The 22133-nt window shown below is 34.2% G+C and overlaps 2 protein-coding genes and 1 pseudogene across 4 annotated transcripts; 2 read left to right on the plus strand and 1 right to left on the minus strand.

Annotated features, from left to right (window-relative positions):
* Positions 1-5611: 5611 nt before the first annotated feature.
* LOC138347715 (premnaspirodiene oxygenase-like) lies at positions 5612-9319 on the plus strand (annotated as a pseudogene).
* Positions 9320-9479: 160 nt separating this feature from the next.
* Positions 9480-12460, plus strand: LOC101250785 (surfeit locus protein 1). Its single transcript, XM_004235745.5, has 6 exons — positions 9480-9705; positions 9821-9921; positions 10128-10366; positions 11186-11357; positions 11446-11729; positions 11991-12460. Exons 1-6 carry the CDS (start codon positions 9567-9569, stop codon positions 12058-12060), a joined length of 1005 nt encoding a protein of 334 aa, XP_004235793.1. The 5' UTR covers positions 9480-9566; the 3' UTR covers positions 12061-12460.
* Positions 12461-12637: 177 nt separating this feature from the next.
* On the minus strand, positions 12638-20634 carry LOC101264912 (uncharacterized). Of its 3 annotated transcripts, none has more exons than XR_011220176.1 (11): positions 19945-20634; positions 19607-19864; positions 18492-18734; positions 18163-18312; positions 16672-18077; positions 15384-15457; positions 15175-15256; positions 14963-15088; positions 14743-14849; positions 13807-13996; positions 12638-13119 (listed from the first exon to the last, which is right to left on the minus strand). XR_011220176.1 is itself a non-coding variant. In XM_004235706.4 (11 exons), the coding sequence occupies exons 1-11, from the start codon at positions 20383-20385 to the stop codon at positions 12871-12873; spliced, it is 3294 nt and encodes a 1097-aa protein (XP_004235754.1). In that variant the 5' UTR covers positions 20386-20634; the 3' UTR covers positions 12638-12870. The 3 variants fall into 3 exon arrangements, 2 of the variants coding, with proteins under 2 accessions (XP_004235754.1, XP_019068699.1); XM_004235706.4 differs by having other exon boundaries at positions 13807-13964; XM_019213154.3 differs by lacking the exon at positions 14963-15088 and having other exon boundaries at positions 13807-13964.
* Positions 20635-22133: the final 1499 nt, after the last annotated feature.

A 22133-nucleotide genomic window follows, 5' to 3' on the forward strand; every position in this document is an offset into this window, starting at 1 on the left:
GTATTGATCTTATCATTATGGAGTACTAAATCAACATGACGATATTTGAGAGCTAGTTAAAAGATTAACCGTTGCAATAATGGAAATCACCTTATTTAGGGTGCCGTTTGGTCATGCGATATGAATTCGTCATGATATTATAATATGAGATCATGAGATAAAGTTGAAACAAATTCGTTAGAGGTAAGGAAGGGACCATAGAAATGTTCTTCACGCTAGAGTTGTGGATTCGAAGTCTTCTCTCTTTTAAAAGAGAATTTAGAACCTCCAAACTCTTAATCCTGACTTCACCTCTATGTTTATTGAAAAAATAATTAAAATAATCCTTAATGTATTTCGTATTCTCTTTTAAAATAGAATTTAGAATCCCTAAACTTTAAATCCTGACTTCACCTCTACGTTTATTGAGAAAATGATTAAAATAGTACTTAATGTATTTCGTAATAGTATAGGATCTAATAGCCTTCACTTAATTTTTAATGACAAAAAACAATAATGTTGATATCAAGTGCTGCTACCTATGCCTCTACTTAAGTAGAAAGTAGAATAAGAGTATATTTGTTTTTGTACATTTTTTTTATTTGTTAAAATGACATCCAAAAGATCCAATTCCATAGTCATTTTATTTTTCCTTTTCATTATAAACTTCTCCATAGTTGATTCATGAAATAAAATTCGTGCACGTCACCCTATAAAACTTCAATTTCTTACTTCCATAACATATATATAATTTATAATACTGAATGTCAAAAAGATAACTTTTCTTTTTCACCTCAAACAATTCTAGAGTAAGATAACGATAATAACTATGCATCAATCAAGAAATAATCTAGAATCGACTAGATAAAGTCATTACTGTCTAAGTCTCTTCAATAATTTACATATAATTGAATTAATTCTACCACCTCATCAATTTATAAAAAAGATTGATATTTTGTGGTGGGAGGGGAAAATTTTGCAACATTGGCTGGTCAAAACTATTTTGGAGATTTAGTTATATTTGATGATCCAATTACTTTGGATAATTAATAATATATATTCATTCAAATAAAGTTGGAAGAGTCGTTGGATCATAAATAAATTTGAAATAAACTAATGTCTAAATTTAATTTCAAAAATTGATGAGTTAATTCTTTACTAATAGGAAATATTTAGAAGCTTAATATTATGATTCAAACATCTACCACTATTATTTGCCTTGGCATGTTTAATGATCCCAAACTATTTAATTAAAACAATAGCTAGCTCCGCTAATTTTGAATTATGATATCATAAATCCTAAAGTATACTCTTTTTTTTCTCAACTTGCTTCTTACTTAAATTAATAATGAAATGTTTTTTCTAAATTTAATAAAAAAATAATATAGATGTTCGTCTGCAACGAGGGTAATCGAGAGCTATGACAAGATTGTCATGCTTGAAGATGCTAATTGATATTCAACAACAAGAACTGAGGAACGTAAATGGTATTTCTCCGATTATTAATTGTCATATTTTTCATTTTTAGAGTCGAATTATAAAATTTTTGACTATTTCACAATATATTTTTTCATCATATTGAAATACAAAAAATTACAATATATAACATTTTTCGTATAGTTTTTGAATATCTAAAATTTTTATTTATAATATCAAATTAATATTATCTAATTTAACACTAAAAATTAGTCAAATTGACTCTCGAAAAGCACAACACTACAAATAAAAGTGAATAGAAAAAGTAAATGATTAAGACTTAAAAATTGTGACTTTCATGACTGAAAATATACCTACAAGAGCAGTACACGAAAGAACCGATGAACTTCTAGGGGGAAAGCTTTTGAAGAGGCAATGCACATGATATTTTAGACAAATATCTCGCATCAGAATGAGACAGAAAAATGAAGAGAATATACACTCTATCCCACAATATTATTCGCATGTTTACTTTTGAAAAATCGAACCACATGAATTTCAACTCCCATTTCAATAATTACTGTTTCATCCGTCAACACCTAATTTTAGTCCTCCGTTATATACATTAATCACCGAACTTTTTTAAATTTTAAATGGTTTAAAATAATTAGTTTTTATATTTAAAAAATCAAATTATTTTATTTACAAGTTATTTTAAAGTAATTTTGTCATTTTTTAAAATAACTTTTAGATAATATATATGGTTTTATATAATTATGTAAGTAAATAGTACATTTTATAAATACTATAAAAACGTCTCAAATTTTTATATTTTGTTTCACTCAAATATTTTATTAAATTAATGTAGTTGGTTAATAGTTTATACTCCCACCCCAAATTACTTGTCTATATTTCTTCTTTTGGTCATCTTTAATTACTTAATCCATATTAAAATAGGATATGTTTTTTATCTTATACTCTTGAATCAAGAAACTCAATGCAATGGTGTATCTACCGCCTACGTCTCAAGCACTGCGTCCTCACTGTCTCCAGCACTGGCGTCTCTCTGGCGCATCGTCACTATCTCCAATATCAGCTTCTTTTTTATCTTTAAGCGTCCTTTCTTTCTCCAGTACCGCCGTCCTCATCGGCGTTGTCTCTCTATCCACCACTAACGTCCTCTCTGTATCCAACATCGACGTCCTCTCTCTATCCGCCACCGACGTCCTCTCTCCATCCACCACCGACGTCCTCTTTCTCTTTAGCAGTCACCCCAATAGCTACCATAATAAGTTTATTGTTTATTGTATCAATAGTTATAGATCAAGTGGTTAAGTTTGTTTGTGTTAATTGTCAAATGGGATTTGCTTCTTTAGGGACCTTGTGTCACACTTCTTTAGGGATCTTGTGTCACGGACTTAGAGTCTTACTAATGTTCCGTACGCGCTTGACAACTTATTCACGATTCTTTCACGATCTTGTAAGCTCAAATAAGCCCTTTAAAGCTACATCGCTAAGAAAATGCAAAGAAAAACTTAGAAAGAATAGAGCTTTTGGAAGAAGACTTTTGTATGGTAGGAAATGAAGGTCCTTCTATTTATACTACAACCTAGGGCTAAAGTGTAATTTAAAATTACTTTACAAGTCCCTAAAGTACTTATACTTTGGTCCCTCTCCAGAATTTTGTACATATTCTAAGATATTCTAAGGCTTTCTTGAAATATCTATGGGTTTCTAGATTTCTCCATAAGCCTCCTCAGAATCTTCCGTCTCTATCCGGTTGCAAAACTTGACTGAAAAGATGGCGAGACATGACACTTTGACTTCTCATATCAACATATGTCACACGCCCCAATTCGAAAAGATGATTAACTTTGAGTGAACATATGTAGCATATTTTCCGTTGCGACTGATTAGCTAGAGCATGAGGGGACCTAGAAGAGGACTGGAAGAAACCAGAAGAAATATTTTTTGTTGTTTTTTAATTCAGTATTTCTATGAAATATGAAGATTCTACGGTTTCTATAAATAATAGTCATTTCTATAAAATATGAAGTTTCTTAAACTTCATATATGATAAGAAAATCATGATAAAATCCTAACAATTATCTCTAAAATTCATCACACATGCGATTGTAGCTAATGATAGTCACGAAACAAAGGGAATAATACCCAATGTTACTAACAGAGAGTAAGGAAAAGATCATCATTCAAAAAATAGCTAGGGAAGTAAGTAACACTACCTTCTTAGAACGAATGAACGAAAGCAAGGAAAAATATATGCATTTTCAGCCTTTTTGGGATCCTCATATACATAATACATCGTCATGGTCTCTCTCATGCGGATTTAGGATTTCCATTAAGGGAGTTCGAAAAAAAGAAAATAGTGGTTTGAACTCTTAAATCATTAAGTCAACCTCTAATCTTATATTTAGGAAGTTCAAAATCAATATATAAACATAAAAATTCTTAAAAATACCTTAAATATACAATGTAATTTTTTGACGAGGAGGTTCGAGTGAACCCCTCGGCATACTCTAAGACCGCCCCTGATAACCATGTAGATCAAAAACTTTTGTAGCTAGCTTTCTCAACCACAATCGAATGTCAATCGTTGTTTGTCTAATATCCTAGAATTGGGACATCATAGATAACAACAACTTTACTTTCTCCTCTAACATATCCATTTATCCCATCAGCTCCTTCAGTGACCTCCTGTTGCTTGGGCTTTTCAAACATGTCAAGATCAAGACCATTGGTTTTAAGAATAAGCTCGAAATTCTTGAATTCATGTAAGAAGTCAAGATCAAGATAAGTTCAACTTTAAATTCATCGAAGATTTAATAATAAGCTTTAAAACTCTCGAATCCAAAATCAAGTTCAAGACAAATTCAAGATCAAGTTCAAGAGTCCTTAAATTTATATTTAAAAAGACGAATTCAGAAGAATTACAGAGATTATAACACTCGCACGTTTCAATAAATATGATTGTTGTGATATTTTTTTAATACATGATTATTATTTTTCTCGACGCAAATTTTATTATCTATAAATACGTAGCCCCAATCTGGGCCTCTAAATAAAATGACATCGGGTTTAGCAAAATGATTTTTTATAAGTAGTTTATCTTTTATAGCCCAAATTAATGAATTCAGATTTTAATCAAATTCATATCGAGGAGGACTTAATTTACTCAATTCTATTAAAGGAAAAAAAACAACATGATATGACAAACTTTGCTACATATTTAAGGTATATAGATACAGCCTACAGTATGTTTATTTATTTATTATGGGTTTATTTAGATATTGAATAGCAAATATGCTACTACGCACTAGTATTGATATTTTCTCACCGAGTCATTCCCCATAGATAGTATTCATGTATTTTTTTATATATTAAGTTAATATCCACGTATTTTTGTATGTATACATACAATATCAATATATTCATTTGTATTGATCATTGGTTAATATCCATATATATATATATATATATATATATATATATAGTTAATATTCATTATTTTTGTTTGTATATACATCGAATCATGTATTCATTTGTATGTTAATTAACTATATTTATTTATTTTAGTATATTTATATTTCTAATCTTAGGAGTATTTATGTTTTAGTTTAGCCATTATCATCGAATATCAAAAACATATGTTTGTTTATAATGGAAAAGATTTCTTAATTGGCTCATAAAATTGGACATTTGTTCATACAAATGTTTACATGTTTTATTCCTAATGACTTTTATACATGAATATTTATTTATTAAATTAACAAAAAAAATTAAAACATATATACTCAGTAAGCAAACAAAACTCTTTTAATAGATAATTATGTACTGTTAATTTAATAATTAGAAGTTGAGGGTTTGAGAGCTAATTTAAGGACAATCAATTATTATAACGAAGATCACCTTATTTAGTGCATTACAATTATTAATGTAAAAAAATTACTGATGCTTTAGATACACTTGAATATGACATAAACTATAGTCATCAAATGTCATTCTTATAGCTGTTTTAATTTAATAACCTTAAAATTATAGTCATTTTTATAAGTTATTTTGAAATAATTTACGATATCTATTTGAGATAATATATCTTGAATTCAATACAATTTGAATTATTTTATAAATTTATATTTGATAAATTTAAAATATATTTCCATATTATTAGAACTTACCGGCGTCTGCGTAAAGTATTATGTACCATTATTCCGACACTGGAACATGTCCATATGGTGATTACTGGAGAAAAATGCGTAATATATGCATCCTGGAACTTCTTAGCACAAAGATGGTTAAATCATTCGATTCAATTGGGCAAGCAGAGATGTTAAGTCTTATTTCATCGATTAATTCTATGCCTGACTCGTTAATCAATTTGTCAGATAAAATTTTTTGGTTTGCAGGTTCTGTAACATGTAGGTCTGTTTTTGGGTCGAGATAAGTTAATGATGTTGATTAAGGAAATCACATTATTAACTGGTTGATTTGACTTAACTGATTTTTTTCCTTCTCAAAAATGGCTTCATGGGATCTCTGGATTGAAGTTAAAAATATTGGAAGTTCACAAAGAAGTAGATGAAATTTTGGAAAATATCATTAATGAACATTGTGAAAGTCGAGCAAATGGTAAAAAGGGTAATAGTGAGTCGGGAGGTGAAGATTTGATCGATGTTCTACTGAAAGTCACGGAGAGTGGCGAATTGGGAACTCCAATCACAAATAATAATATCAAAGCAGTTCTCTTTGCAAGTTTTGGTGTGATACAGAACATCTCATAATATTGGAATGTTAAAAGTTAAATATATCTTAATATTTTGGGAGAAGGGTCAAATATGTATATCCTCCGTTTAAAGATTGGTCCATTTATATCCTCGCCGTTCAACTTTTGGTCTACATATGCCCTTTTGAGCGTTAGTTGGCCAACTCGGAATATCCAACTCATTTTAATTTTATTTAAATGCCAAATGGATTTTCCACGTCATTTTTATTATTATCACTTGACATTTATATTCAAGAGAAAAGGGTCAAATATGCCCCTAAACTATTCAAAAGGTCTAGATATACCCCGTTTAAAGTTTGGTCAATTTATACCCTCGCGTCCAAACTTTTGGTCTACATATGCCCTTATGGATTTTAGTTGGTCAATTCAAGATATCCAACTCATTTTACTTTTATTTAAATGTCAAATGGATTTTCCACATCATTTTTATATATTATTACTTGACATTTATATTAAAAGAGAAAGGGGTCCTTTATGCCCCTAACTATCCGACCTAATTTTAAAACACATATATGACCCGTCTTTTAAGTAATATATACAACCTGACCCTTTTTTTTAAATACCCTATATGGGTCGGATTAGGGCATAATTGAACTATTTAAATGGCGAACACTATCGTGCTCTAATTGAAACTGCCGAGGAATCAATGGCACGACAACTAAAGGAAAAGGAAGTCGAGGTTTGAAAAGCGTTTAGGCGCAACGCAGAGCTGGAGGCGCAAATCTGGCAGGCAAGGGCTAGAGCAGAGGAATTCACCGCAACAACGTTACAGACACAACTGCAAGCTGCAGCAGGCGATGATGATGTAAATAACAAAATAATTCACACATATATGAGTCGGATTAGGGGCATAATTGAACCATTTAAAAGACGGTCGTATATGTGTTTTAAAATTGGGTCGGATAGTTAGGGCATAAGTGACCCCTTTCTCTTTTAATATAAATGTCAAGTGATAATATATATAAATGATGTGAAATCCCATTTGGCACTTAAAGAAAAGTAAATTGAGTTGGATATTTTGAGTTGACCAACTAACACCCATAAGGGCATATGTAGACCAAAAGTTGGACGTGAGGGTATAAATGGACCAAACTTTAAACGGGGTATATCTAGACCTTTCGAATAGTTTAGGGGCATATTTGACCCTTTTCCCTTGAATATAAATGTCAAGGGATAATACATAAAAATGACGTGGAATATCCATTTGGCATTTAAATAAAAGTAAAATGAGTTGGATATTCCGAATTGGCCAACTAACGCCCAAAAGGGTATATGTAGACCAAAAGTTGGACGGCGAGGGTATACATGGACCAAACTTTAAACGGAGGGTATATCTAAACCTTTTCAAATAGTTTAGGGACATATTTGACCCTTTTCCCTAATATTTTCAGTAATATACAGGACATGTTCTTAGCAGGAGCTGAAACATCATCTGCAAAAATTATTTGGGCATTGGCAGAAATGATAAGAAATCCAAGTATTATGGATAAAGCACAACTTGAAGTTAGACAAGTCCTTAAGGGAAAGACAAAATTTGATGATTTTGATTTAGAAGAATTGAAATATCTAAAGTTAGTGATTAAAGAAACATTAAGGTTGCATCCTCCACTTCCTTTGTTACACCCAAGGGAATGTAGAGAAAAAACAAAAATTGGCAAATACACAATACCTATCAAAACTAGAGTACTACTAAATGCATGGGCAATCAGGAGAGATCCTGAATATTGGCATAATCCTGAAATCTTTATTCCGGATAGATCTGATGAAAGTTCTATTGATTTTCGAGGAAATCATTTTGAATTTATTCCCTTTGGTGCGGGAAGAAGAATGTGTCCAGGGTGGTTATTCGGTTTGATGAACGTAGAACATCCTTTAACTCAATTGCTTTATCACTTTGATTGGAAGAGTCCTTATGAAGGCCTTCTAGAGAATTTTGATATGACGGGAACAAATGGATTAAGTGCAAGAAGAAGGGATGATCTTTGTTTAATTGCTACTCCTTATAATTAAACTTGTGAACTTTGTCTTAAATAAACAAATAATTGTCCATGTCACTGGTGACAACTAGTTTGTCAGCCATTAGCTGTGAAACTTTTTGATCAAATCAACCATCACCAAATGGGTAATTTGGTTATACTATTGGTTTAATGGTTCGAGATCAGGCTATTGATTCAAGTCTCGGTTTAGTCCATTTCTCATTCTCACCCTAATACCTCACGATTTCTCTCAGTAGAGGCACTCTATACTGCATTGTTGTTGTTTTACTCAGTTACTCCGAAAAATCAAATGGCTAGAGGTCGGTTAAATTCAACTGTTGTTTTTATAATTTGGTATTTGTGAATTCGGATTTGTTTCAGTATTTTTGTTTGATATAATATGCACAATCAATGGCTATAGATGTTGATTAGCTGATGGAACGACCAAGTTGTATGAGAAACCTATAGGATCTTTGATTAAATTGCTATAATCAGCTAGAGGGGGGGTTAAGCTTAAGCTGCTAAAATGGCTATACAGAGCTCCTTGAACTTCTGAGTTTTAGTTGCTGTAATTCTCAATGTATAATGCCATAATCGAACTGATAATGATTAATAATCAACTAACCAATACTCCATTTTACATTTTCACCTAGTCCTGACTGAGCAATGAATCCATTTATCAAACTTCTTCATTTCACTTTAATTCAGATTTTGCACATCCACTTTTAGTTTCGTTTAGTTCAGGATTTAATCCTGAAATTTGAATTTCAGGATCAAATTTGTAACATCTGCATCACTGAAACTTTCTTATTTACCACAATCTCTTCTGTTTTCTTCCCAATCTATGGTATGCAGGATAAATTTGAAAAATAAGAAAGAAGAATGGATTTACGAGCTTAATAGTGCACAAGCCGTAATAAATAACGACACATGCAAGCATATAAACTCACGCCGGAATGGCATGTTTTCGGCAACGTAAAATGGCTGATTGCGCTACTCTTTTTCAAGCGCAGTTTGCACACTCATTGCCTTTTCTATGACAAAGTATAATATAAAAATATTTTGCAAACTCACAAGATCGACGACACTATTTTCCGGCAAGAGAATGGGGACGATAGCCGGCGCGGAGGCAGAAGAAGACCAAATTACAGAAATGAATTTGGATCTGAGATTTATAAAGGGTGAAGTTGAAATGAAAAGAGCCCTAATTGGGCTATTTGGGCTTGTTGTTAACCCAGTCAGGGAATGGGCTTCCATCTCTGTAATTGATTAATGTTTAGATGAAATTACAGTTAAGCCCTCGAAGTGTTCTGTAATTTTCACATTCGCCCATAAACTTTTTTGCGAGTTTCAATCAAAACGACGACATTTCGAATGGTAGCTTCAGTACGATCATGGCAGCTTCCATATCTAAAACCCTAACCAGAAATCTTCTCCGGCGAAGTGGTGAAACTACACAAGCATTGCAGCTCCGGTTATCCTCCGCCGTTGCTTCAGCTCCTGCCATCTCTGTGACTGAAACTCAACCTCCAGGTCAGCGCCTTTCTCCTTTCTTCCTCAAGCAAATACTGTAATTTTTTTAACCATTTTATCTTATTTCCGGAATTTAGATTATCTGAATCACTGCCTGTTTGTTTGTATTCCTCAGAGAAAGGTGGACCTTCAAAATGGTCAAAGTTACTGCTCTTCATACCGGGGGTCATCACCTTTGGCCTTGGCTCTTGGCAGATCATCAGAAGGCAAGATAAGGTGAATACTTTTTTTATCATTTCTATTTTTCTAAAGGAAGCGCGATGAGAAATGCTGTTGATGCAATTTTGTTTTCGATGGATACTTTTTGTTGCTTAGTTTGCTCAATCACTGTATCTGAACTCCTGGAGTGCAGTTACATTATAGTTTCAGTTAATTCCAGATTGCCTGAGAAAGAAATTGCGAACATTGATCACTATTTGCAGATTGAAATGCTTGAGTACAGACAAAATCGATTGCAAATGGATCCTCTAAACTGCAATGAGGTTTCCCCTTCAAGTGAAAATTTGGATTCTTTGGAGTTCTGCAGGGTACTTTGTAGAGGAGTGTTTGATGAGAAGAAGTCCATTTTCATAGGGCCACGCTCCAGAAGCATTTCAGGGGTGACTGAAAATGGTTACTATGTTATTACTCCTCTCATGCCTTTGGCAAATGATCCTAAGAGGTACATGTACATAACACTAAGTCAGCATAGTTTTGTGCATTAGTTGTTTCGGGTTTGTACTTCTTGCTCAAGCTTTGTTAATCACCTCAGTGAAGGTTAAATAGGATTCCAGAAAGAAAAAAGAAAAAGTTAAACAGGATTAGTCACCAAAATTTTTTTGCAACATCTAGACACTCTATACATGTTAAAACGAAGTTAATGAATAGCAGTAGAGAGCCCAAAAAGACTTGGGTGTTGTTATGATCAAAGAATTTGGTTCTTTGCTGCTCTTGTAAAAGTCAGTATTGCCATTTATAAGGTCTCAAAAATAGCTCTCACTAACAAGAATTTAATTTCTTTTATCTAAGTTGGTGCATCTTTTTTTTTGTGTGTAGTGTATATCTCTCACAACTCCACTTGAATTACCTACGTATGTATTAGCTCAACTACTATACTGTGTTACAATCCATCTAGCTTTCTTGTTGCATATCTCATGATTCAATGAACATTTGTTTCTCCTTTTGATATTTATTTAAATGCTCTTCGGATTGGTTTAGGATCGAGGCGAGTAGATTGGTTGATTAATTGTGTTGGTTTCAAGACTGTTATGCAACTAATTTTACACCATCTGCTACCTTTTGTTACACTCCTTAACTTTGTAGGCATTAACCCAATCATACAATCATCTAGTTTCTTTCCGAGATTAAGTTTTTTGTATGCATTTACAGTTTTGGCACCTTTTCATTTGGATTCTGAATCATACTAGAAAATCACTTCAAATTCATGTCTGGTAGCAGCGTGAGTGGTTAATTTTGTCTAATCATATCAACTTCCTCTCAGCGTGCAGACACCAATTCTTGTCAATAGGGGATGGGTCCCCCGGAATTGGAGAGACAAGTCTTTGGAAGTGGCTGCGGCTGATGACCAATCTTTGAGTACTGCGCCCCCACCTCAAGAGAGTGGAAAGAGCTCCTGGTGGATGTTTTCTTCAAAAAAGAAGAAAGTCGAAGAGGTTATTCTCTTTTCTTACTTTTAATTTCCTGATTAAAGTTGTGTGTAATCTGAACAATACACCTGATGGCACTACATTCAATCAACAGGATCAAGTTCCAACTCTTAAATCCACAGAAGTAATTGGAGTTATCAGAGGAAGTGAGAAGCCCAGTATATTTGTTCCAGCAAATGATCCCAGTTCCTTCCAGTGGTTCTACGTTGATGTTCCAGCCATTGCTCGTGCTAGTGGACTCCCTGAGAACACACTCTACATTGAAGCCATCAATGATAATGTCGACCCAAGCAATCCTTATCCAATTCCAAAGGATACAAACACATTGGTTCGGAGTTCTGTAATGCCACAAGATCATCTTAACTACACATTTACATGGTATTCCCTGTTCGATATATGTTCTGATACATGCTTCTGAGTCTTTTGATGTGACCAACTACTAAGACTAATTATTTAGAAGTTTATAGCTCAAAATTAGCATTCAAGTGGATGACACCTAGAAAACTGCAGTGCTATTGTTGACAATCTGCAAATAGATGGAATGGGGCTGTTAGCTTGATCCATATTGCAGACCTCTCCTCTTTTTATTTGTTCTTTTTTTGTTTTTTTTCTGAACTTCTTTCTCTTATTTTTTACAAGGTATTCTCTGTCAGCTGCTGTGACGTTTATGGCTTATAAGAGGCTACAGTCGAAGAAAACCCGGAGATAGCAAACCTTTGAACTTGTTCCTTTGATGGTATTTTGTCAATGTAAGATCAGCTAGTCGGTGAGGCAATGCTGCTAATTTGCAACCCAGGGCCCTTGAGACTATCGCGGAATAGCTTTCATGTCATCAACCATCTCTCAGGAGAGAAACGATGCTATATTTTCAACTCGTCTCAGACCTTCAATTATTTTTCCCCTACATTCTACAGACGAAGGGAACCCATTTTTTTTAAATGATACAACCCAATAAATGCTGATTTAGTAATACTCTCAAGGTTTTGTCATCTAATAGTTGTTTGATAAGTCAAAATTTTGTTTTGATAATTGTTCTTTGATATAAGAAATTATATACACCGTCCCATGTGGAATTACATTGATTATATTATTATTATTGTTCTTGGAAAGGCATTTTCCCAGTCTCCCATGGAGTGTTTTAGCTAAAATCAATTACAGTTTCCCTAAGAGATTTGCTCAATTTGGCATTGCACATTTGGGTTTACAGGAGATTGCCACAAGGATTGATTTAGTAAAAACCAAGTCTCTTTTTAACAATGGTAAAACTAAACCGTGAAACTTAGATCTCCAAAACAAACTTACATTAAATACACTAAATTCCCTTTCCATATGCTTTTTACAACAAATCACTGCCTACACAATAAATCAAAGAATGGAGAACACATCAATCGAAAGAAAAGGAAAGCAACTACAACACTACCTAAGGGAACAGGAAGAGTTGAGTATTATCAGAACCAAAGAATGAAATGAATATGAAGTAGAACTGAGAAATGAAAAAACAAAACAGATTTCGCTCGCTTTAATGACAGTATACAAGTAGGCCACTTGTGGTTGTTTCACTACGTAACGCTTTCAATAAAGCCACAAATTTGAAGAGACTTTCTTCTGAAAACCATTTTAGCTTCCATTTCAGGGGACCTGACACAGGTTTTCTCTTCATGAGTTTAGTATTTTTGACTACCTTGCCCTCCTTCAATGAAAGGGGGAACTCTGACATGACACCTTCCAAAGTCAGGCTCACGCAATAGCAATCTGCGGTTTCGATTACCTGAAAGTTGAAGGAAATCCATATCATCAGCTCTGTTATACAAGAAAGATGCATTTCAGTTGATTTTTGTGGTGAAAAATTAACCCATAAGATCTTACAAAGCAACCAGTATAGCCCAAAACTCCCAAAATCAGACATGGTGAAAGCAGTCAAAATGATTTCTTATACCCAAGAAATTAGAGAACAGTCAGTAATAGACCAAAAATATGATCAATATCTGCAAGCCTATGTAAAACACACTACAATAAGAAATAAACAGTTTCAGAACCTTAATCTGAACTAGCTAGGGTTATTGGTTTGTGTCAACTAGTAATAGATGTATTCTGTTCTCTAAATTCCATGGGTAAATCTTAGACCTTACAGCTGAGTAATAAAGGCAATTTGGTTTTCTGTATTAGATTGAAGAGGTCGCGCATCAGTTTGTCCAGTTAATAGAAAAGAAATTTACAGATCCGCCTCAGAATCTGTCACAATCTGATACTCTAAATTGAATATAAGAAGTCAAATTATATATTAAGTGCTTGCAGCAGATCCTGGACTCAAGACTTTTTTCACAAATAGTTCAACAGCCAAGGTGTGAACACCATTGACGTCGCCATGTATAACATGTTGCTAGATTGATCTATTAAAAAGAAATACATGATACTAGATTGATAAGAAATAAATGCTCAAAATTAATATTATTACCACTTCTGACACGCTGACAATGGAACAACAACAGTCCAACGAGAAATAGGAGGAGCAAGATGCACTCTCAGAAAGGGAACCAAGCAGGATTACATCTTCCCTGCACAGAAGTAGATGCCTCCCAAGCACAAATAGTGATCTACCCATCCATGAATCCTCTGTATATTATAAAGAAGTTTCATTAATCAACCTACACCGAACAGGAAATTCACAACTGAGGTGTTTTTCAACCAAACCCAGACCCCATCTCCACCCCAGACCCCAAAAGAAAATAAAGGGAGAAAGGAAAACAAGAAACCAAAAACGCAGCAGAAGGAGAGATTAATGACAATGCTGGCAAAAATAGATGCACCATGTAGGGGCAAAAAGTGTTTTTTTCTCTTTTTTATTGCTGTTCTTTAGGCAAGGAATCAGCCAACATAATCTGTTAAGCTAAAGAACGGATTATTTCTGTCTAGCTATCTAAGTTCTATGTCTCATATCACTGACATCACTCCTTTTGTTTCATGTTGGTGTCATTTGCTGCAATCTCCTTTGCTTTTTCAATAAACTGGAAACTTCTTTAGATGAAATAGAAGCAGCTGAATTCATTGAGAAAAGGAGAAGTTGTTGCAAAAAGGAAATACTCGCAAATAAGCCACCCTTTCTTTACACCTACAATGCTCTACTCCAACTAAAAACATTTAACTTTGTTTGATAGACGATGCATCATCTCAATGAGGACTACTGACAACGCAAGATCGTAATTTTTATTTTTATTTTTGAAACTGGCAACACACAAGTTCGTAACATACTCATAGGACAAATACAGCTATTCACTTTTTCTTGACATCAGCAATGAAGCTATGAAGATTGAAGACACCTCTCTGTCCATGTTCAACTACATCAGTATAAAGATTGAATCATATAGAAAACCGCAAGAACAACCAGAAATACCTTTCGAATAGTTGCACCAGAACATCACCATTGCATACTGAAGAATGTTCATCTTCAAACCTCCACAGACATGCCTTTCGAACAGATCCGCCTGAACCTTTTCCAAACTGTCATCAATTTGGAAAAACCAGCACATGAGGAAATGGTAATCAAATAGAAACATAGTACTGAATGTTTTCCCATAAAACCAATTTAGACGTGCAGAGCCAAGGTAGATCACCTTCGCAGAGAACAGTTATTTTCCATCACATGTGAATCAGTAAACCCTAATATCGATAATAGTTCTCTGGATACGTCTATATTTCTTGTCACGAAGAGGTAGGTTGTGTCCCGTTCAAAGCACACTCTAGTTAAAAAAGGATGGAAGAGAATAAGATCTTCAGAAAAGTAGAAGACACGCAAACCAATGGAAGTGATGCAGAACCCACAAACCTTACAATCTGAAGTCCCAAACCCACAAAAATCTCTCTAGTCTGTTGTGTACCATGACAGCCAACCAATTTTAATCTTGAACCTGCGAAATTCCAACGTACAAATAGTGTTTGTAAGCATGCAGCATCAGTTCATCGTCTCTAAAGTAGTAATGGAAAGAGAAAAAAACTTCACATCTTGCAAAATGTTCATACCACAGTAAAGCTAACCTGACCCATCACATGAGTTTTCAAGGAGTAGCAAATGTAACTTATGCTCACTGCTCAAGGTTACAGCTACCTTGCTGTACATTCGAGAAGATTAAAGTAAATAATAGCGGAAGAAAACATTAACTTAAATGACTACAGCGCAAAAAAGTAAAAGCATGTCAGTGCCCATAAAAATAAACTATAAGAAGGAGCAACAATTCCTAGATAATATGATCCAGACATATGATACATTTTAGCAAAACTAGAGTTAATGTTCTTGGACATCGCACGGAAATAAAGCAGCCAATCGAAAGACTCAGAAAAGAGAAGGCAAGTCAATGCTTAGGTAACGCGTAAGACTTGGCAGAAAACATCTGAATATCCTATCGAGGCATGCAATAATATTTAGTATATACACACTCATACTGGAGACTACTTTCGTCTTGCATGGTTCAAAAGACATGTACTTTCCTCATGCCAATTCCACAGATCCATCACCATCTAGTTTTTTTTATGATGCAGGACACACATTAGAGAACTCTTTCCACGTAGACCATTTCTTTTGCTGATGAATCAAATAATCATTTCACTTAATATGTGCATCAATATGGTGCCAAAAGGCTGCAATTTAATTTTTTTTTTAAATGCAAGTTGCAAATTTTTCAGCATTGATCTCATTTCCACTTGGACCAATTAAAAGAACTCATCAAACTAGTCCTCAATCATAAACCTATCGAAGTTTTTCCCTCCTTGACATAAATTAGTATAGTATATTTGACCTTAAACATGAGTCAAAGAATTTCATTTATCCCTTTTGCTAATAGACACGACAGACTTGAACACCCATATGAAGTTCCCCAGTTTTTGTAAGCCCCGACTTATATTCCAGACCTTTAAAGATTCCATTAACCCCACCTCTCCAAGCCAAATATCACTTCTCAGTGCAATGAGATAGCTAAGCATGTTATGGCGAGGGGGTGACAGCTGAAAAGAAAGATTTTTTGAGCAGTGGCAGCTAGTAAGAGTTCAAACTTGGGTTAATACGTCAACACAATCTCAAGGAGTACGATAAGTAAGCATGCAGGCTGATTATTTGTACACAAGAATTCAGAGAGCAAACTAAAATATCCTTCAGCAAAAAAAAAAAGGTGACTATAATGAGATCTCATGATTGACACCCAAATTTGCCAACATGTAAGTGACAATCTCATACCATTTATTAGAAGGGGACATAGTAGAAAATGAAAATGTCCGCCCTGTACAAAACTTTGTTCCATCTAATTAAAGATTTCGGGAATGGTACATCTACCTTTCACTGAACTGAGAGTCCTTCTCAAGCAAACAGTTGCATAAAATGTATCTCTGACAAGATTCATAAATTCCAGAATCAGCAGCTTTATTGTTAAAGTAATTCTTAATTAGCTCCTCAGCCCCACAACTGTCAAGGGATTTTCTCATCTCACTTCGGCTAAATGTTCCAATCCCCCTGTCTTGAATACCATTTGTATCCACATTTGATTTTTTAGGTTCTGCTTCCATATGTTCTTCAGACAATGAGATTATTCTCCTTGCAGGTTTCCTACGACGTTTCTTCTTTTCCAACCAATCAGGGTCCTGCTTCACAACTTGTACACTGTCTACACTTACATTTTCAGTAGAAAAATGCCCTTGCTGGGAGGAAGTGCCTGATTCTCTGACCACCGTGCAATTAGAGGTTCCCTTAGTGCCTAAACGTGCTGGGAATCTACAATTTATTTTTATCGGATACAATTCATGGCATACATCCATGGAAAGAAGCACTGGTGAGGGGCTTTCCACACTCATTTCTGAGACACTGTCGACAAGAGACTTATCAACCAGATGCATTGAGGTCAAATCAAGGCAATCGTCGTCACTACAGCTTGTATCACTATCTGAAGATGCAACTGAGAAGGAGTCAGCAGACATCTGCAGGAGTTCTTCTTCCAAGTTTTGGCGTCTGTGCAGAATGTCCTCCTTGTAGTGAGGAGGTGATCCTGTGCTAGCCAAGGATGATCGAGAATCCAAAATATTATCAGCACCAGTAGCGGGTGGAATATTGATTTTAGCACTCATTTTAAGACTCCTTTGGATTGAGAAGGATTCAGACTGAGGGGACATCGTATTTGGATGTAGAAGCACCTCATTATTTAGAGGGCTAAATTTATCCTGACGTTGGCTTCTAGTTATCTGAATTGAGTCTCCTGTGTGATTGCGAGGAAATATGGAAGCTGCTTCACCAATTTGGTTGGGGTAATGAAACATACTGATATTAGTGGACGTCTCTGCAAATGAGTTGTCAGATTCTAGTATATTTGTGCTGGTGTCATCTCCAGAAACCAGCATTGAGTCGGATAAATATTTTGAGGTCTCACCTAGCTGTTTGTCTCTAGTCTGATTCTTAACTTCATCAGCTCTGTAGTTACTGGAAACATTCTCTTTGCCTCTAGCAACTCCAATAAAATTGTCAGAAGAGTCATTTATCCAATCTTTGAACTCCCGCAGCCATTCATCAGACCTTTCCTTCTTCATATTTTCAATGCGGTTCATCAACTCAACTATTTCAGCTTCCTCGTCAGAAAGGGCATTCTCCTCCTTGGTTTGATTGTCGATATCAACAGACACAGATTCTATATCGGAGCAAATGGAGGTGTTCTGTTCTTCAGTCTCAATACTAACCACACGTGAGAGCCTCTTCTGCAATAGGCATATCAAGATGAGCACAGAACAGTCGACGCTTGTAAAAGAGAAAATTAAAATAAGAACCAAAGGAGTTACTGACCCTTTTTGTATTAATACTTCCTTCTAGTTTGGCCCCATCTCTTGCTGGTGAATAAAATCCAAAGCTAGCAGGCCGCTTTTGCCTACTGGCAATTATAATCTGCCGCTGCCATGACTCACTTCTACAGATTTTCTTTTCATCAAGCTCAATCTGGAGTGTGCAATCATGGAAGAGAAAAATGGTTAAGTCCAGAGATTAAAAGGTGAGATGAAGAGGCACATTCCTCAGGCAACCTCTGCAGCAGAGGATGGACAAAAAGAAAATCAAGTAAATAGAAAGAAACAGACAAGTGACACCAATAGCCAAAAGGCTTCAAAGATATAACTTACCTTCTCTGGACTAGGAAAGAAACTGAAGACTTGAGCTCTATACCAACGAGAGTAGCATAGAGGATTCCCCTCAAGCCACAAGCTTTGAAGAGAGGATAGACCAACAAGAATTTCCATCTCTAAGAGGTTGGAGATTATATTGTACGAAACATCAAGCCCCTGAAGTGACTTCAAACTTTCAATTCCACGCAAAGATGTGAGAGCATTGTTCCTCAAAACAAGCTTAACAATATGACATGAGACCTGCAGTGACAAAACCTCCATAAACCAACATGTTGATAAGCATTGTCCATGTACTTCATGCTCAAGTCATCTTCACCCATCAGAAAGACAAGTGCTGGAACAACTAAATACTAAAAATTATGGCACATCTTTCCAAAGTGCAGAATTAGCAATGGATAAATTCAAATTCATGAGAAGCTTTTCATAAGACAGAAATTTACAATTGAATATTCCTTTGGCTCGTATGAATTCAAACCTTCCAAATTTTTTTTGTTTTTTTGATGGTCACTTTCCTAGGAAATGGTTATAAGACCAAGTTGAAAGGAAAATGTCTGAGACTATACTCAAGTGATTTACTACATGTTTCATCACATGCTTAAGTAAATAGTATTGGTGGCATAGTTGAAGTACACGCAAGCAGTTCTGACATCACCAATATAATGTTTTTAAGTAAATAGTATTGGACACCATCTGATTTAGTTAAGGCATTTTCCCCTTTCCTTGTTCTTCACTCCACAAAGGAGGAGGAGCGAGTTTCTAGTTACTAATCAGATACTTGACAAGAAAGCAATTTTACTAAATTGTTTACAATTGACAGTGGCACGGTATTCATAACTGCTCAAAATTTCTCAAATCTTTTGTACTGATCCTCAATACCAGTCTGAGCATGAATATGCTTGAGACTTGAGAGGTGATGAATCTATTGACTTGGCAATCATATGAACCATAGCACTCGCTTTACGGAGATTTTATTTTATTTGTGGCTTGGTCAACACAATTCCCAAACTTATGAAGCTGTATGATAGTAATGAGCGACAAGACATGAAATTCTTTGGTACTCATAGCAAATATTGTTCTTTTTAAGAGACGGTAAATAAATATGCAATATTTACCCCACTAAAGGAAACGATATTTCTGAGGTGGTTGAAGCCAAGATCCAGGTGCTTCAATTTGGTGCACTTCCGCAGATTATCCAACTTGGCAAACTTGTTTCTGCTCAAATCAAGAGTCTCAACAGCAGGAAGAAGTTGCAAGGACTCGTCCATCAGAACCAAGCCATTGCAGGCACATGATATAAACGATAACCGATTCCAGTGCGGAGAATTTCTTATATCAGCAATTCTACTAGCAAATACATGCTTAAGAGCATCCTGAAACAATGAACCACAGAAGTAAATGAAGAGCCAAAAAGCAATAGCACTTGTAATCCACATGCAAACTACAAACTCACTGTAGAATTATGACATATCAACTTTTCCAAGGTATGCCTTAATTCCAAAAGTCCTCTAGCAGCGGAGGTTGACAGATCACATCCTCTAAGCTCCAAAACCTTGAGTCTACCAAAAGGCAAAAGCGACAACGGCGTAGGATCCCTTCCAGGAGGAGGAAGCACAGATACCACCTTGAGCGAGGCAAGGAGACGAAGAATCCGTCGAAGCCGCTCAAGCGCACGATGGTCACCCAAATCAGATACATAAGCACGCAAATAATCAACAGGTGCACCTGAAATAAGACTCTCAAGCTCCAACAAGGATTCAAGCCTGGAGTGCACGTAGTGAAGCCCAATTGGATTCAATTTCAACACCAACGTCCCTTCGATCAATGACTCTACATTGTTCTCCACAAATTTCACAAGTGAATCTAAGTATCTATCTCCGGTAACAAGCACCATCGTGTAAATTAGGTTTCCGGTAACAATTAGAGCGTTTCAAATTAGGGAGAGAAACGGAGGTTTTGGAGGAATCGAAGGGAGAGAAACGGCCATTGCTGTTCAAGTCGCTAAGAAAGAATGACGAAAGGGATCCGGTTTTGGGTTAATGATTGGGTTTAGACCGGTTACTTGGTGGGGTTAGCCAAGCAATTTGCTGGTAGACACGTGGCGTGTCTGGGTGGGACCACTACGCGTTTATCGGATATATCCCTAAATCTGTTCTTTTATGTTATATTCAATATTTATATTAAAATTATGGCTAACGTAACAGTAACAATAACAACGAAGCAAGCCTACAATTGTACTATGGTCCAATATTAATAGTCCATTCAAGCTATTAATCTATTTAAATTTTCATGTCACATCACTTCAATAAGTGTAAATTTGTTGCCGATTTTGTCAAACTTGTATCACCATATGTTGAATTTTTCAAACCTGAGAATTAATATTCTTCGTATTGATGCCCATGTGTCATATGCTCATTAACTTTATTACCATAGTTAAGTTGAAAATAGTATATTATGTTATTAATCGTCTACATCAAAAATATTATTAGAAGTTAACATTGTTGTTTGTAAATTTTAAAGCAAATATGATGTTAATATTATTGTTGATGTATCATCGACTAATGCAATGGATGGTTGGATTTTTCAAAATAATTATTTTACTCAAATTAATCGAGTTAATATTTATTGGATTATCAAAAAATAATAATAATAATAATAATAAACGACTTATATATAAAATAAAAATAAGAATAAGTTTTTACATTTATTTAGATTCATTTGCTTTGAATGAGACTCGAGAATATACTACATTTGAAGACTAAAGTAGTATGTCTAAAATGGAATTAAAATAAAATTGATTATTAACCTTTTTAAAAATGCACAATGATTAGATATGAAGTTGTTATTCATTATTGTGATCTACTACCAAATATAGCATTGTAGCTTGGTGTTTTATATTATTAAAAAAAAGAAGATAAAAAGTCTTTTTTAAATAATTTAGGGATATAATTGGAAATAAGTTTTTTTTTGTGTGTGTGTATTCTGATTCAAAAACAAGATTATGTAGAAAATAATAAATCAAACACTTAGCGTATTTGAATTTTAATCAAGAAAATTAGTTACTCTCTTTATTTTAAAAAGAATAATTATATTTCTTTTTTAGTCTGTTTTAAAAAGAATGATTTCTCTTTTTTTTTATTACATTTTAATTTTAATTTGGCATATTACATGTTTAAAATCACAAGATTGAATGACAATTTAATATATTTGACATAATTTTAATTTAAAATCATAAAATTTAAAAAAATATATTTTTTAAAATTTTGTGTTAAGTTAAACTATATCTGCTCTTTTTGAAACGAAGGAAGAAGTAACTCTTTCAATTCTATTGACTCTGATCTTGTTGGATAGTCAACTTGCAATATGTTTCTTGTTTGATAAGGAATTATTTTTATTTATAATAAACGAAAAGGAATATACCAAGCAAGTATCCTTACACGTCAATATTTTTCAAATTGTTCATTTTTTAAGTACTTCAAAATTAAGTAAACAATAATTCCGTCGTCTTCCCATACTTACTTTTTAATTAAGAAATGACTAATAAAATAATAACTTAATTATATCATTTTTTTTATATAATGAATTTATTTTTTTAAAATATATTGGAATATAACTAGAATTAATAATAAAATAATTAAAATT

This window comes from Solanum lycopersicum, chromosome 3 (assembly GCF_036512215.1).
Source record: "Solanum lycopersicum chromosome 3, SLM_r2.1".
In the NCBI taxonomy this organism is placed as follows: domain Eukaryota; kingdom Viridiplantae; phylum Streptophyta; class Magnoliopsida; order Solanales; family Solanaceae; genus Solanum; species Solanum lycopersicum.

Coding starts and splice junctions, on each gene's coding strand:
- LOC101264912 (XM_004235706.4), bottom strand. CDS start 20,385: ATGGTGCTTGTTACCGGAGATAGATACTTAGATTCACTTGTGAAATTT. Junction 18,313..18,491: donor TCTTTCCTAGTCCAGAGAAG/GTAAGTTATATC, acceptor TGCACACTCCAG/ATTGAGCTTGATGAAAAGAA. Junction 13,120..13,806: donor TTGTCAGCGTGTCAGAAGTG/GTAATAATATTA, acceptor TTCAACTTTCAG/GTAATCGAAACCGCAGATTG.
- LOC101250785 (XM_004235745.5), top strand. CDS start 9,567: ATGGCAGCTTCCATATCTAAAACCCTAACCAGAAATCTTCTCCGGCGA. Junction 9,922..10,127: donor TCATCAGAAGGCAAGATAAG/GTGAATACTTTT, acceptor CACTATTTGCAG/ATTGAAATGCTTGAGTACAG. Junction 11,358..11,445: donor AAAAGAAGAAAGTCGAAGAG/GTTATTCTCTTT, acceptor TTCAATCAACAG/GATCAAGTTCCAACTCTTAA.